This window comes from Pteropus vampyrus, unplaced genomic scaffold (genome assembly GCF_000151845.1).
Source record: "Pteropus vampyrus isolate Shadow unplaced genomic scaffold, Pvam_2.0 Scaffold213, whole genome shotgun sequence".
NCBI lineage: Eukaryota > Metazoa > Chordata > Mammalia > Chiroptera > Pteropodidae > Pteropus > Pteropus vampyrus.
This window is the reverse complement of record NW_011888994.1, coordinates 3,822,314-3,836,140: the sequence shown is the minus strand read 5'-3', so window position 1 is coordinate 3,836,140 and position 13,827 is coordinate 3,822,314. Positions and strand designations below refer to the sequence as shown.

The 13,827-nt window shown below is 54.2% G+C and overlaps 3 protein-coding genes across 5 annotated transcripts in view; 2 read left to right on the top strand and 1 right to left on the bottom strand.

Moving 5' to 3' along the window:
• Positions 1-13: 13 nt before the first annotated feature.
• Positions 14-7,735, top strand: AP1G2 (adaptor related protein complex 1 gamma 2 subunit). Its single transcript, XM_011372829.2, has 22 exons — positions 14-101; positions 522-726; positions 1,132-1,256; positions 1,397-1,538; positions 1,664-1,760; positions 1,919-1,995; positions 2,111-2,206; positions 2,566-2,646; positions 2,945-3,043; positions 3,192-3,247; positions 3,409-3,522; positions 3,665-3,805; positions 3,886-3,940; positions 4,021-4,143; positions 4,834-4,923; positions 5,015-5,142; positions 5,403-5,507; positions 5,839-5,962; positions 6,049-6,184; positions 6,871-7,034; positions 7,257-7,355; positions 7,443-7,735. Exons 2-22 carry the CDS (start codon positions 523-525, stop codon positions 7,542-7,544), a joined length of 2,358 nt encoding a protein of 785 aa, XP_011371131.1. The 5' UTR covers positions 14-101; position 522; the 3' UTR covers positions 7,545-7,735.
• THTPA (thiamine triphosphatase) lies at positions 7,720-10,954 on the bottom strand. The gene is made up of 3 exons (XM_011372832.2): positions 10,616-10,954; positions 9,650-10,201; positions 7,720-8,578 (listed from the first exon to the last, which is right to left on the bottom strand). Exons 2-3 carry the CDS (start codon positions 10,194-10,196, stop codon positions 8,433-8,435), a joined length of 693 nt encoding a protein of 230 aa, XP_011371134.1. The 5' UTR covers positions 10,197-10,201; positions 10,616-10,954; the 3' UTR covers positions 7,720-8,432.
• A 1,502-nt stretch (positions 10,955-12,456) lies between these two features.
• Positions 12,457-13,827, top strand: part of ZFHX2 (zinc finger homeobox 2) — a 28,481-nt gene continuing 27,110 nt past the window's right edge. The window contains exon 1 of one of the 3 annotated variants that reach the window (XM_011372826.2): positions 12,457-12,859. The gene's annotated coding sequence lies outside the window, so the exon portion shown is untranslated. Of the gene's footprint in view, positions 12,860-12,922; positions 13,278-13,827 lie in introns of those variants that run through there. The other 2 variants (XM_023538158.1, XM_023538157.1) reach the window with 2 other exon arrangements.

Sequence of the window (13,827 nt, the reverse complement as noted above, 5' to 3'; positions counted from 1 at the left end):
TGGGGCGGGGAGAGGGAAAGACCAGACCGAAGACCAACTCCCGCCTGGCCCTGAACCCGGAAACGCCAGGGGGAGAGGAACGGAGTTGAGGCAGAAGCCAGGTGAGGCTGGCGTTAAGGCAAGCGTCCTGGTGTGGGGAAGCTGGGGCCGCCTGGATGTGAACGTGGGGAGGAATCTTGTGGAAGAACTAGCGCACATCCCGGGAAATGGAATGGCTGAGCTAGGGACGGGGAACCAGGAGGGGGAAAAGGGGACGCAAGTAGGCGGGGTCCCGGCGCATGCTCAGTAGGAACGGGCTCAGGGTGGGGCGGGAACGCATGCGTAGTGGGGATCTCGAGCGGGAAGGAGGGGGCGGAATTTGGAGACCCACGTGGGGGAAGGGGAATGTGGCCTCGGTTTTAGGGTAGCGGTGGGACCCGGGCCCCTAGGATCTTGGCACAGGGCAAGATTGGACAGAAAAGCCAAGCACTCTGGGCCAACGAGGTTTAAAGCCTTCTCCGTTCCTGGAGTCTGCCCCCCAGGATGGTGGTGACTTCGCTGAAGCTTCAAGATCTAATTGAAGAGATTCGTGGGGCCAAGACCCAGGCTCAGGAGCGGGAAGTGATCCAAAAGGAGTGCGCCCACATCCGGGCCTCCTTCCGCGATGGGGACCCTCTGCATAGGCACCGCCAGCTGGCCAAACTGCTCTATGTCCACATGTTGGGCTATCCCGCCCACTTTGGACAGGTACGGGGCAGGGACACCTCTTTTCGGGAGTTTGATGAGGGAGGCTATAGTGGCACAGGGTCTCGGACCTGCTCACCTGTTGGTGCTCCGATTTTTTCTACAAAGTTCGCAGCCCTCGCAGCATACACCGCAGACCTCCTTCCTATTACAACCCCTATTGGTCACCAGCTGGACTTAACCCTTCATTCTCTGGCCAGCCCCATTAAGGCACCTCCTTCCTCTCCTATCCTCCACTCCAATTTCCTTGAAACTACCCGTTAACTGAATCTTCTAAGACTCTCATTGAAGGAAGGGTGATAGGATATGGTGTCCCCACAAAGTAATCTGATGTTAAAGAGGAAGATAGAAAAAGGATTTTTGGTGCTTTCACTCTTACCCCTTTCTGGTCTGCCCCCTTCCCTATAGATGGAGTGCCTGAAACTGATCGCCTCCCCCAGGTTCATAGACAAGAGGGTGGGCTACCTGGGGGCCATGCTTCTGCTGGATGAAAGGCAGGATGCCCACCTGCTCATTACCAACAGCATCAAGAAGTGAGAGGGTTTGGGGAAGCACTTGGAATCAGGGAGATGGGAGAGTGGGGAACTGGAAAATTCCAGGGGGCTGCCTGCTATAGGTACTGGAAGGACTGGATTTCTCAGAGGCTTGACTGACCATCCTCCCAAAACTGCAGTGACCTGAGTCAAGGGATGCAGGCTGTACAAGGCCTGGCCCTGTGCACTCTGAGCACCATGGGCTCCGCTGAGATGTGCCGGGACCTGGCTACTGAGGTAGAAAAACTGCTCCTGGAGCCCAGCACCTATGTGCGCAAGAAGGTGAGATGGCAGGACTCTAGGCACTTGCCCCTCTAGAAATTCTTCATAATTTGCCATGTGACAGAGGTTGGGGGGGGGGCATCCTGGCAGACCTCTGCGCTCTCTGAGCCCCCTGACCTCTGTAGGCTGTTCTGACTGCAGTGCACATAATCCGGAAGGTCCCTGAGCTCTCTGACATCTTCCTCCCACCCTGTGCCAAACTGCTTCACGAACGCCACCATGGTAAGGCCATTGGGCTCCCCATCCCTTGTCTCAGCTATGGCCAGAGGTGGAAAATGGGACAGGGACCCCAACTCATTGGAGAAGGGTAGCCTATGCACACACACAGTAGACTCTCCTGTGCCCCTGATCCCCACTCACTTCCCCTGCCCTGATCCCAGGCATCCTGCTGGGCACCATCACGCTGATCACGGAGCTCTGCGAAAGAAGCCCAGCAACCCTCAAGCACTTTCGAAAGGTGGGCTGGTGAAGGGGCAGGCCCTGAGCAAGGAAAAGAGGGTCAGTGGAGTTGGAATGGGGCTGAAGGCTGAGATTAGGAAGAATACCCAGATAAGGCTGTGCCCTCCCTCTAGGTAGTGCCCCAGCTGGTGCAGATCCTCCGGACTCTGGTGACAACCGGATACTCCACAGAACACAGTATATCTGGAGTCAGCGACCCCTTCCTACAGGTGGGCTGACCCTTCCCTGCTGTATCTTTAGAACAAAGTTTGGCAGTAAGCCCATGGCTAGTGGTCACCTCCCAGAGAACACTGTCTCAGTCAGTGTCTTGGCAGACACAGGACTGCCAAGTGCAAGGAAGGGATGCCTAAAGGTCAGAAAATCCAGTTTGGTAACAATAATAAAAATAAAAATAAATCCTGTCCCCAAGTCCCTTGAGACTTGTAGAGTGGAGGCAGAGTGGCAGGGAGGCTCTAAGGAACCAGCCAGACCCCTCCTAATGCTCTCCTAATGTCAGATTTTTCTCCTCAGCCCCATGACTCCTTACCCTAAGAACCCCTGCACCTCTCAACTTTTAACCTAACCTCAGGTCCAGATACTTCATCTGCTTCGGATTCTGGGCCGGAACCATGAAGAGAGCAGTGAGAGCATGAATGACTTGCTGGCCCAGGTATGGGACTGGAGAGGGGTGCTCGTTAGGTATGTTGCTCTGTGATCCCACCAGCCCTCGGCACCCCTCACATGACCACCCACCATGCGGTGGCCATATAATAACATCTATGTTTCTCTTCCAACTGTGATCTCCATGAGGATAGGCATACCGTCTCAGTGTGGTAGCTCCAGACACATAGTAGGGGCTCAGGGAACTGTTAGGTGGTTGAGGATTGGATGACATGGTGGAGACCTTCCAGAGACCTGAGAAGAGGGCAGAGCCCCTTACACATGGATCTTCTCTCCCATCCACTCAGGTGGCCACTAACACAGACACCAGCCGAAATGCGGGCAGTGCAGTCCTTTTTGAGACTGTGCTCACCATCATGGACATCCGTTCTGCAGCTGGCCTGCGGGTATCATCCCATATGCCTCTCCCACTGTAGTCTCATCCACCCTCCCACCCACCCCAACTGTACAAACAGGTCCTGTGCCAGGCAGCCCCCACTCCTGAATCAACAGATTGCTCCTTCCCTGACTGTCCCCAACTTCTGCGTCTTGTAGGTTCTAGCTGTCAATATTCTTGGCCGCTTCCTGTGCAACAATGACAAGAATATTAGGTAAAAGTCCCAGGTGTCTGGCTGGGCTGTGCCACTGAGCTCCTGGCCCTCTGTCTTCCTTCCAGTCTCCCAATTCACTCTTATCCCTGTACCCAGGGCAGAATGGTGCAGAGAGGGGGATGATAGCCATGGTGTGATGGGACCTCTCCCACTCTGTCCAGGTATGTAGCCCTGACATCATTGCTACGGCTGGTGCAGTCTGATCACAGTGCTGTGCAGCGGCACCGGTCTACTGTGGTGGAATGTCTGCGGGAATCTGATGCCTCCCTTAGCCGGTGAGTGGGACAGATGGCCCAGCACCTGGTGGCCAGGACCTGGACCAGCTCAGAGCAGCTGGAGTAAGGGGACTAGGAGACAGGTGCCTGGGGAAGGGGAGGGCCTGGGCTACCTCACATAGACACGTCTTTCTCCTGCCAGGCGGGCCCTGGAACTGAGCCTGGCTCTGATAAACAGCTCTAATGTGCGAGCCATGACGCAAGAGCTTCAGGGCTTTCTGGAGTCGTGCCCCCATGATCTACGGGCTGACTGTGCCTCAGGCATCCTGCTGGCAGCAGAGAGGTAAGGTGACAGGTGTCCAGGAGGCAGAAGGTGGAATCTGGGGAAGGTCAGTACCAGGACTAAAGAGCCATGTCTCCTAGGTTTGCCCCAACCAAGCGGTGGCACATAGACACCATCCTGCACGTACTGACAACGGTGAGGCAGGGGCTGGTCTGAGAGCTGGGCAGAAGTAGGCAGGGCTCACCACGCTGAATTGACCACGTTCACTGCTTCAGGCGGGCACCCATGTGCGGGATGATGCAGTGGCCAACCTGACTCAGCTGATTGGCGGAGCCCAGGAGCTACATGCTTACTCTGTGCGCCGCCTCTACAGTGCACTGGCACAGGACATCTCCCAGGTAATGTTCCCACCACCCAGGCTCAAGGCTGCCCAACCTCCCAGCCCTTCCTGGGCCACTTACTCCTTACACCTGGTTCCCAACTGTTTTTCCTTTGAGGTCACAACTACTTAGTGGAGACACTCAAGGAGAGAGAGCCCTATTTTTACTGAGAACACCTGTACTTCTGTCCTGGCTCTGATACCTACTGGCTGTGTAACCACAAATGACCAATTTAACTTTATGCTCAGTACACGCAGCTTTCTACCCTGCCCACCTCCCAGAGCTATCTAGCGGATCTAATGAGATCAATAACAGCTTTCTGCATGTATTAGGTTTTATTACTACCTGAATGTTGAGTGAATTAACAGATGCCACCCAGCACCTTTAGCCCCCTTTCCATATTAAGTAGTGTGGGTAGAAACCATCTACCCTTTCTCAAGGAAGGGATCCTCTCACTTCGCCATCCCCCCAGCACCCCCTTGTGGTTGGGCCACAAGTAGTTCTGATGCTTGGCCACCAGAGGGCAGTGGAAGCACAGGAGCCAGGACAGCCTGGGGACAAATTCTTAACTGCTCCCTATTCCAGCGCCCCTCCCTCTCAGCACTCCTCCAATCCCACCATCTCTGCACTGCCTAAAGGGATATCACAGGGTCTGGAAGTGAGGAGGAGCCTCAGACTCTGGCCCAGCATGTTTCTTATCCCACACAGCAACCGCTGGTGCAAGTGGCAGCCTGGTGCATCGGAGAATATGGGGACCTTCTGCTGGAGGGGAACTGTGAGGAAACTGAGCCCCTTCAGGTGAGACCTGCACTGAGAGTGCCCTAAGGAGGAACTGGTCAAGGGAGGCAAGGCTGGCCCCAGGATCCCTACCTGTTGTCTGTTTCCAAAGGTAGAGGAAGAGGCAGTGTTGGCATTATTGGAAAGGGTGCTTCAGTCCCACATGTCCCTTCCAGCCACCAGAGGATATGCCCTCACAGCCCTCATGAAGCTCAGCACCCGGCTTCGGGGGGACAACAAGTAAGAAGTGTTCCCAGCCCTTCTCAGAGACCCTCTTCTTGGTGCCTCCAGAGAGATGTCCCTTCGTTGTGCCCATGTTTCTGAGTTTCTCTCCAGGCACATACCCCAATACCCCCTCCCCCAAATGTTGGATTCTTCCTTTTGAGCCAAGTATCATGGGTATCTCCCTGCTCTGTGGGGCCTCTCCCTTCCCTGCCACATCCTGGAGCTGAAGGGAGTGCAGACTGCCATTCCCACTCATGCACCACCCTGTGGCCCAGCCGCATCCGCCAGGTGGTATCCATCTACGGGAGCTGCCTGGACATGGAGCTGCAGCAGCGGGCTGTGGAGTACAACACACTCTTCCGGAAGTACGACCACATGAGGTGCGATTAGCACTCTACCACAGCATAGGACCCAGACTCCTCCTTTTCCCCAAATGTCCTCTCCCCAGTGTCCCTTTCTGGGTACAAGGGACTCAACCTCACTGTGTCCTACCCATCCAGTCAGAGCCTCCCCACTCAGAGTTCACTGAAGCTAAGCTGGTTTCCAGCCCTGCTTATCTGAAAACCAGCAACAGTGTGCCATCTTAGGAAACCAGAGGGGCACTTCAACCCACCATGTGCCCAGGGCTGTGTTCTTAACTCCTCCTCCCACATGCCTCTTGTAAAAAGCCCAGGGTCCACCCAGAGGGACACACTTGCATTCCATTCTCAGGGCTGCCATCCTAGAAAAGATGCCTCTTGTGGAGCGAGGTGGCCCTCAGGTTGATGAGGAAGCAAAGGAAAGCAAAGCAGCAGCCCAGCTTTTGGAAGCATCCCCTGTCACCACAGAGCCCCAGGTGAGGAGGCCAGAAGCCCCAGGGAGAAGAGGACTTGGTCAGGCTTCCATACCCAGCCCTGGTCCTTCTGCCCTTTCTCCTCCCAGGCCTCAAAGCTCTTGGATCTGTTAGATCTCCTGGATGGCACTTCTGGGGATGCCCAGAAGATTCCCCCTCTGGATCCCTCCACAGAAGGCACTTTAATACAACTTCTTGACTCCCCCTGTGCTCCTACAGTCCCGGGTAAGCCTCAGCAAAGGGAAGATGTCTTAGAGAAGTTGGGGGAGATGGAAATGTGTTCCCTCTTCTTTCCCAAGGACTGAGTTTCAGGTGCCCTCTTTGCTGTGTGCTCCACATCAAATCCCCATCTTAGTAGGGAAAAGTGTTCATTCGATGACAAATTCCCCTCCTGGACACTCTTCAGTATCTTCTTCCCTTTGTTCCAGACATCTTACCCTGGCCTGCAGGCCCTGCTTTCTCCCCAGCCCATCTCATATACTTTCCTACAACCCACTCCTGTGGTTCCCTCTCAGTTCCTCAGACCCTCTCACCTCAAGCCCTTAGCAATTTATGTTCTTCTTACATGCAATATTTTTTCCCTAGCACATCAAATGACTGGCTTATTCTCACTCTTTAGACCTCAGGTAAAATGTTAGATGCTTCCCCTACCACTCCTATTTTAGTTAGTTCCTCTCAGTTATTCTGGCCTAGTTTATTTCCCTCCAGCACCAGTTACAGTCTGTCATTATCTTGCTTTTCTTATTCTTTCCCCCAACTAGACTGTGAGCTCCAACAGGGACCTCATCTTCTTGTCCACTTTGTCACTAGTATCTCAAACAGTGCTCCACACCCAATGGGTGCTCACTTAATTTTTGTTGAATGAACTCGTTATCTTCAGCCCATACAGTGAGTCTCTCTCCCTACTCTAGCTCCCATCCCAAATCTCAAAGTGTTTGAGCGTGAAGGACTACAGCTAATTCTGTCTTTTGTTCGACCCCCTGGAACCCCTGCTTTGCTCTTAATCACTGTCACCGCTACCAACGCCTCAAAGGGTGATGTCACCCATTTCATCTGCCAGGCCGCTGTGCCCAAGGTTTGTGGAAGACCAGGGTTCAGAAGTGGCCTGGGCACTTCAGGAGAAAAGGCTACTAAGTAGAGGAAGTGGGTGGGAGAATGAGATGAGAAGGGAGTGGTTTGCAGAGAAAAGCACTTGGAGAGTTATGGAAAGAGGGTTTGAAACTTTTGGATGTGCAGAGGTTGCCTGAACTCAGTTAGCTGCCTTATATACTGTGCTCTGCCCAACCTCCTTGTTCAGAGTTTCCAGCTGCAGTTACAGGCCCCCAGTGGAAACACAGTTCCAGCTCAGGGTGGCCTTCCAATGACCCAGCTCCTCAGAATCCTCAATCCTACCAAGGTGAGCTCCAGGAACCCCCTGTGGATAAGACCCAAAAAAGGGAGAAGTCATTGGTGCTAACCCTGGTATCCACTCTCCTATTTCTAGGCCCCCTTGAGGCTAAAGCTGCGCCTCACTTACAACCACTTCGGCCAGTCGGTGCAGGAGATCTTTGAGGTGAACAACTTGCCTGTGGAAACATGGCAGTAACTCAGACTCCACTCAGCCTGAAATCCTCCTGTGTCCCAAACCCCTGGGGCCCTGGCTACTTGGAACCTACATCTGAAGACTACCAGCAGGTGGCACTCTGGTCCTGTGCTTGCCACTGCAAAAACTATGGGGGCCTGTCCCCCTCCCCCACAAATAAGGAAAGCCCAATAAAGCCTACGGGGGAAGCCATATTTGTGTATATTTGAGGTAGAAAACATGAATAACAGCAAGGGAAACGTCTAAAAAGCAAGTATGTATCTTCCCCCTCAGCCTTAGGAACCTGTTTCAACAAAGGAGGGTTTTCTACCCCTCTCCAGGCTGAGGAGCAGATTTGCCCCCAAACTTCCACAGGAGGCACTCTACCCTCTGGTCTAGAGTAGGGCACAGTGGCAAAATCAAACCAGAATTTCTAGATTTCCAACAAAAAATCCCACCCATTTCCTACCTACCTGCGCTATTCCCCACACCCCCAGGCAGGGAAATCCCTGCTGCCTCCCCTCATCTCTAACTCAGCTGTAAGGCAGTTTAGGAGCCGCTGGCAGAATCAATGGCATCGACCAAGGGAGGGGGGGTGGCAAGGGATTTTCCTGTGCTTAACTACTGATCACGGCTAAGTGGAAATCCTATAAACACGAGCGGAAATCAATGGAGGCTGCTTAGCGGCCAGGGGAGAGGGGCGGCCCACAGATTGCATCTGACTGATGAGAGAGAGGAGGCAGTCTGGGAGGGCTCGACAAAGGATAACTGAGGGTAGGGTGAAGGAACAGGCAGAGCTGGTGAGAGAAGACTCACTCTGGGGAGGAAAGCCTGGGGAAAAGGCACAGTGAGCAAAGGAATGAACCCCATTAGTCCCAGAACTCTCTTCCCTGTCATGGAAGATGTGACACCCTAGTCCAGGCTACTATCAGCATCTTTAGTCCCCTGTGGCTTCTCTCTGGAGCTGTGCACGTCTAGCAGGCGCTGATAGTCTTGAGGCCGGAAGCGCTGTAGGTACACAATCAGCTTGGCAGGTGCCACCTCCTGTGCCAGCACACCTGTAGGCAAAAGGAGAATGAGAAGGGAGCCAGACAGAGCTGCGAATGCTTTAATTCTACTCCCTCCGCCCACAAAGCCAGACCCCAAAGTTGTTTCCAAGGCAGCACTGGGATTCTGAACACCATCTAACCAGCTTGTGTAACCCACCAGCCCACTCCCTGACTGGCCTATGGAAGTAGGGCCTAAAAGGACCACTCTAGACAGGAGTAGGGCTAGAAAGCCAAGTATGAGCCTCTCTAGCAAAGAGAAATGGTGAAGAGGCACTCAGGCGCCATGAAGACAGAGGGTGCCTGAATATTGACTCATTTCAGTTATTGCTCCTGTCCCCCAATCAAGATTAAAGCCCATCTAGGCAGGCCAAAGCTCATTAGCTTGGTAATGAAGCACATGCAGAGATGCACACAGAAAGAAACAGGGATGTAGAAAGAAGCAGCAGCTATAGCCATGGGGTGGGATTCACATAGAATTCTAGTCTCTATGTAGTATGGAGCCACGATAAGCCAGTGTCTTATTGTTAGCAGCATGCTGGGCATACAGCAGGGAACTCTATGTTTGCTAAGGAGGTGAGAACAGCATCCCAGGGATGTAAGGTCCCATGGGATGCACAATGCCATATTTATGAGAATGAACTGTCTACAAGGGAGGTAAGCCTGGGAACAGAAAAAACTGCCAGTGTTTGCCCCGCTGTCTGTTCCATAAATACAACATTCTTGCCTTTTCCTCAAAGCTAACAGACAAATGAAGACCTAGGTGTAAAAATGAGATAGGAGTTAGGGGAAGGAAAGATGAATCGGACTAAAGCAGAGAATTGGCACATGGAACTTGGAGTGGCTAGAAGTATGAGAACTAAATGAGACAATGGGATAGATTATAGACAGAAGGATAAAATCCAGGTTAGAGAGGTATTATAAACGTAAAGAGGATTTGATAGAGCTTTAAGCAAACTGAGTCCTCCAAAAAATTATTAAAACAATTCCCATTAGAGAACCCCAAGACCCTCCCCGCTAACTGACCCATGGGTACACACAGAAGAGGAACAGGGAAAGCAGAGAAGGACCTGTCTCCCTCACCAAGCATGCTGCTGAGCTTGTTGATCTTCTCTACAGCAGCTGGGACTTCAGCCTCCTGGTGCACCATGACCTCGACCTCACCCACAGCGTAGCCAAAGTCAGCTGTATCCATGTCCACCCTGAGCAGCAGTTCCTCTTCATCTGCTCTCGATAGCACCAGTTTCCAGGCACTACGCTTAGTCACAAAACTAGCTACTTCCTGCAGCCCCAGTGGGCTCAGCACAGCAGCCACACCTCTAGCCCCCAGGACCTCAGCGCCCAACACCTCACAGAGCTTGGCCACAATTGCGGGCTCAGCTGTGAGTTCCAGGTACTCAGTATGGAGTCCCGAGACACCTGCTGCTCCAGGACATTTGAGCTCCCATCCACTACTCTCTCGCTGCCGCAGCCAGTGGTCAGTCCGCATGAGGCTCAGCTCAGGGGTGTCATAGTAGCTGTCTCGGAAGGTGACCTGATGCTCCAGGGTGCCCCCCAACTCCAGCAACCGTTCCTCTGTGCCAGGCCCAGGAATGAACTTTCGCTCCACCTCAATCAGGCCCTGAGCCATACTACCTGCAATAATAAATCAATCAACAAACATTTGCTGAGATCCTAAAGATGCTCAGCTTTGCAGAGGGACAGCTCAGCACACCCTCCACACACACACCCGCCTCTAAAAACTTATGAGGCACCCACACTGTTCACAGCTCTGTAGGAGCTACAGCCCTTTCTCCCTGCCTCTGTGGATGGCCCCGCCTCTGGTGTTTTACGGCCTGCAATAGTGACAGGTCTCGTTATATCCCTTCTACCGCTGATATCCTCAATCCAAAGGGCTCCCTCGAAAGCAGGCCGCGTGGCAGGTGTTCTTTTAACGCTCCCCTCTACGGCTTGCTATCCCGGAGGCCGGTGGCTCACTGTGCGGGATGACCCCGGCCAACCTAACCCTCCCCAGCCACAGCACGGGGCGGCGGAACCTTGGGGTCTCACCTCAAAGCCCGGACTCCCTCTCGCGGGACCTGAAGATGGGGGATGGGAGCCCACGCCACGCCCGCGAGGAATGCCGGGAACAGTCCCTAGCCCGGGACTTCGGTCCCGCTCTCTGCGCACCCGACCGGTCCCAGCGCGAGCGGCCATATTAGGCCCGATGTGGCGGTGCTACGGCAGACCGGGGGCCCAAGGGCCTGCTAGGTGTTAAGGGGCCTCGACCTCTGCAGTGGGCAGGGAGTGAGGTCATCCTGTGCTCTGCTCCTCATGCCCGACCTTTCCCGGCTCCCGGGGGTCAGCCCGGGTCTCAGGTCTCAGGCTGAGCCTGGCACCCTGGGGCCCGGGTGCATGATGGGAAATGTAGTTCCAAAGGGAGACTTTGCTTTCTCCTCCTCTCCACCGCCCCGTCGCTATGGTGACAAGAAAGCTGCGATTAGTGCCAGGGAGACTCTAAAAGTTGAACTAGGAAGGTGGGGAGAGTAGGGTGGAAGGAACTGAGGCCCCAGCCCCGTCTCCAAATCCCTCACTCCGTAAGCTGATGGGCCTAGAATACAAGCCACTCATTCACTGTCCAGCAGATATTTTATTGATTATTATGGTGGCCCACTAAATGCAGGCCACTGGCAATGAGCTAAAGAAAGCATAACTAAGACCGGTTTAGCTACTCTGGAGTATTAGAGGGGATTTAATGTATCCTGGCATGAATGTTCAGAGTAAGGTTGGGTGGGAAACTTTATGTTGGAGAAGAAAGTGATATTTTAGGTGGGAACTAAAGACATGTTAGGATTTCAACAGCTAGAGACTCAGATGGAGACAGGAAAAGCATGAGCAAAGGCCCAGAAGCTGGAAAGTATATGGTCAGTGTGGAAGGGAGATGAAGCTAAAAATACAGTTAAGCAGGTTGGAAAAGGCCTTGAGCACCAGATCAAAGAGTTTGTCACTGAGTTTCCAATGGCCCCTGAGCCGGCTTTGTCAGGAGTAGGAGCATTACTCGCGGTCATTTAAAATACAGGAAAACATGGGAGTGGCCCTTTGACTGCTTTGGGAGACAAAATAGAGAAGGCTCCTTCACCTCCTTACTCCTGAGGACTACTGTTACCTGGAGGAGTCATCTATATGTCTGAGTCTCTAGGCATGGTAGCTTGCTGAGGAACAGTGGCTCTTACCAACTTCTGGGGTCCCTATAATTGGCGAGAAGTGCCAGGTTCTCAACACCTGTCCTCTCCCTAGTATGTTTCTGAAAAACACATGACACATGGTAAGCACTGCGGGGAGGACACTGCTGTACAGACATGGCGCTTCTCCTCCCCCCACACTCTTCTGGGGGCTCTGTAACCGTGTGGAGGAAAGAAAGCTCTCAGAGACTTCAAGGTAATTGCTGTGGAAGAGAAGGTTCTAGTACCCAGTTGAAAGGGAGGGAACTAATAAGTCAGGAAGAAGGGAGTGGAAAGAGGCTTCAGGTGGATCTGGAAGCTAGTAGAAGCCAGGGCTTTCTCTAGAGCTAATTTAAAACACGCCACGTATGGTTTCTGTAGGAAGAGAAGACTAGAAAGAGTTTAAAGGAACCTGGCCTTTTTACAGGCACCGGCTTGAACCTAGCGCCAGAGTCCAGCAGGTAGCCCGGCCCACGGGCCTGCCTTACCCTGGAGCCTAGAGTCCCGCCCACGGTCCAGCAAGGCCTGCGGATTCGGCAGCTGGAGCCGGCGCGGGAGCGAGCGCGGGCTGGATGGTGGGGGGGGGAAGACTACAACTCCCGGCATTCACCGCGGCGGGCGGGCCGCTGCACCTGCTCAGTGGGGCCGCCCCGGGCGCCTGGGTATTGATTATTCCATTGTGTGGGACGCCTCGGCTCCAGCCAGTGAATGAGGCGGAGGAGTAAGGGCGAGGAGGAGGAGGAGAAGGAGGAGGAGGAGGGCGAGGAGGAGGAGGAGGAGGAGGCAGGGAGCGAGCGAGTGCCCTGGGTGAATCAATGGAAACCCCCTCACGAAGCCGGGAAAACACTTCAGCCGCAGCCAAATAGCATTGATTATTTTCCTTCACTTCCCTTACCGCCGTGAATTTATTTATTTATTTTTTCCATCTCCGTCCCCGACGCCCCGGAGTGAGCGCTGGAGGGAGGGAGGAGGAGGGGAAAAAAAAGGAATCAACACATCGGAGAAGTCCCTTCCAAGAGCCGCCCCCTCCCCTCCCCGCCTCGCGCTGCTCGGCGGCCGTGGTTCGACTCCCGTCCCTGCTTCCAGCTGAGGTGTAAGTGCATCGATTTCCGATGCTGCTGGGTTTTTTTTTTTTTTTTTTCTCCTCTCCCTCTCTCTCTTCTTCCCTTCCTTGCTCTTTGGAAGCTCGAGACGGAGGGGAGAGGAGGCGCTTGGAGACTGCCGCTGGAGGGCACGGAGAGGGACGGGGAAAGGGCTGGGGGAGGGGACACGGACGGACAGACCGACAGACCGAGAGCCTGAGGAGGAGGAGGGGCAGGGGTGTGGGAGGGAGAGGGCGTGCGAGTGGGGATGGAGGAAGAGAGAGATGCAGGGGTGGAGGAGAGACCGGGAATGGAAAGGCATCGAGGCTGGACCGGGAACCAGCCGGACAGACGGAGGGTAACGAGAACCTAGACGGACCGCGCCGAGCTGTGCGGGGAGCTGGGGTCCCGAAGGGAAGGGGAGGCCGGGTGAGTGCGAGGGCTCGGAGATGTCAGCCCGAGGGGCCTGGGTCTCGGCGGCCCCCCGCCGGCCGCGGGATGGGGGAGAAACCGCGACAGGCGGGCGGTCTGATGCGCTGGGGGTTGGGGTGGGCGGGAGGAGACGTGGATACCCTTGATCTTCGATCTCCATTTTCGCCTGAAGTTGAGTTCTTTTTGTTTGTTTGTTTTTATTTTTGTGTTTTTGGAAAGGTGCGAGGTGAGGGGAGGCCACTGCTCCATTCAAGGCGAAGCGTGTCTCTCCTGGCCCCGCAAGTCTCCATACGCTCTGTCTGCACCTCTGAGTCGCCCTATCATTTTTTGAGCACTTGACCACGCGTCTCGCTGTGCCTGTAGCCCCGCTGATCTCTGTCCATGTGTCCCTGCCTCTCGATTTTGCTACTCTTTACCTCATTCATTCTCTCCACTCATCCGTCTCTGGGTCTGTATGTCACTGTCTCCACATGTGATTCTTCCCGTCCAAGTGATCCTCTCGCTGTGTGTCCCTGTCACTGTGTCATGCCTTGGCTGACTGACTGTT

Bases quoted from the DNA above. Each gene is read 5' to 3' on its own strand.
- AP1G2 (XM_011372829.2), top strand. From the start codon at position 523: ATGGTGGTGACTTCGCTGAAGCTTCAAGATCTAATTGAAGAGATTCGT. The intron at 1,761-1,918 runs GTAAGGCCATTG...CCCTGATCCCAG, and splicing joins GCTTCACGAACGCCACCATG to GCATCCTGCTGGGCACCATC. The intron at 5,143-5,402 runs GTAAGAAGTGTT...CCTGTGGCCCAG, and splicing joins CGGCTTCGGGGGGACAACAA to CCGCATCCGCCAGGTGGTAT.
- THTPA (XM_011372832.2), bottom strand. From the start codon at position 10,196: ATGGCTCAGGGCCTGATTGAGGTGGAGCGAAAGTTCATTCCTGGGCCT. The intron at 8,579-9,649 runs GTGAGGGAGACA...TTTTGCCTACAG, and splicing joins CAAGCTCAGCAGCATGCTTG to GTGTGCTGGCACAGGAGGTG.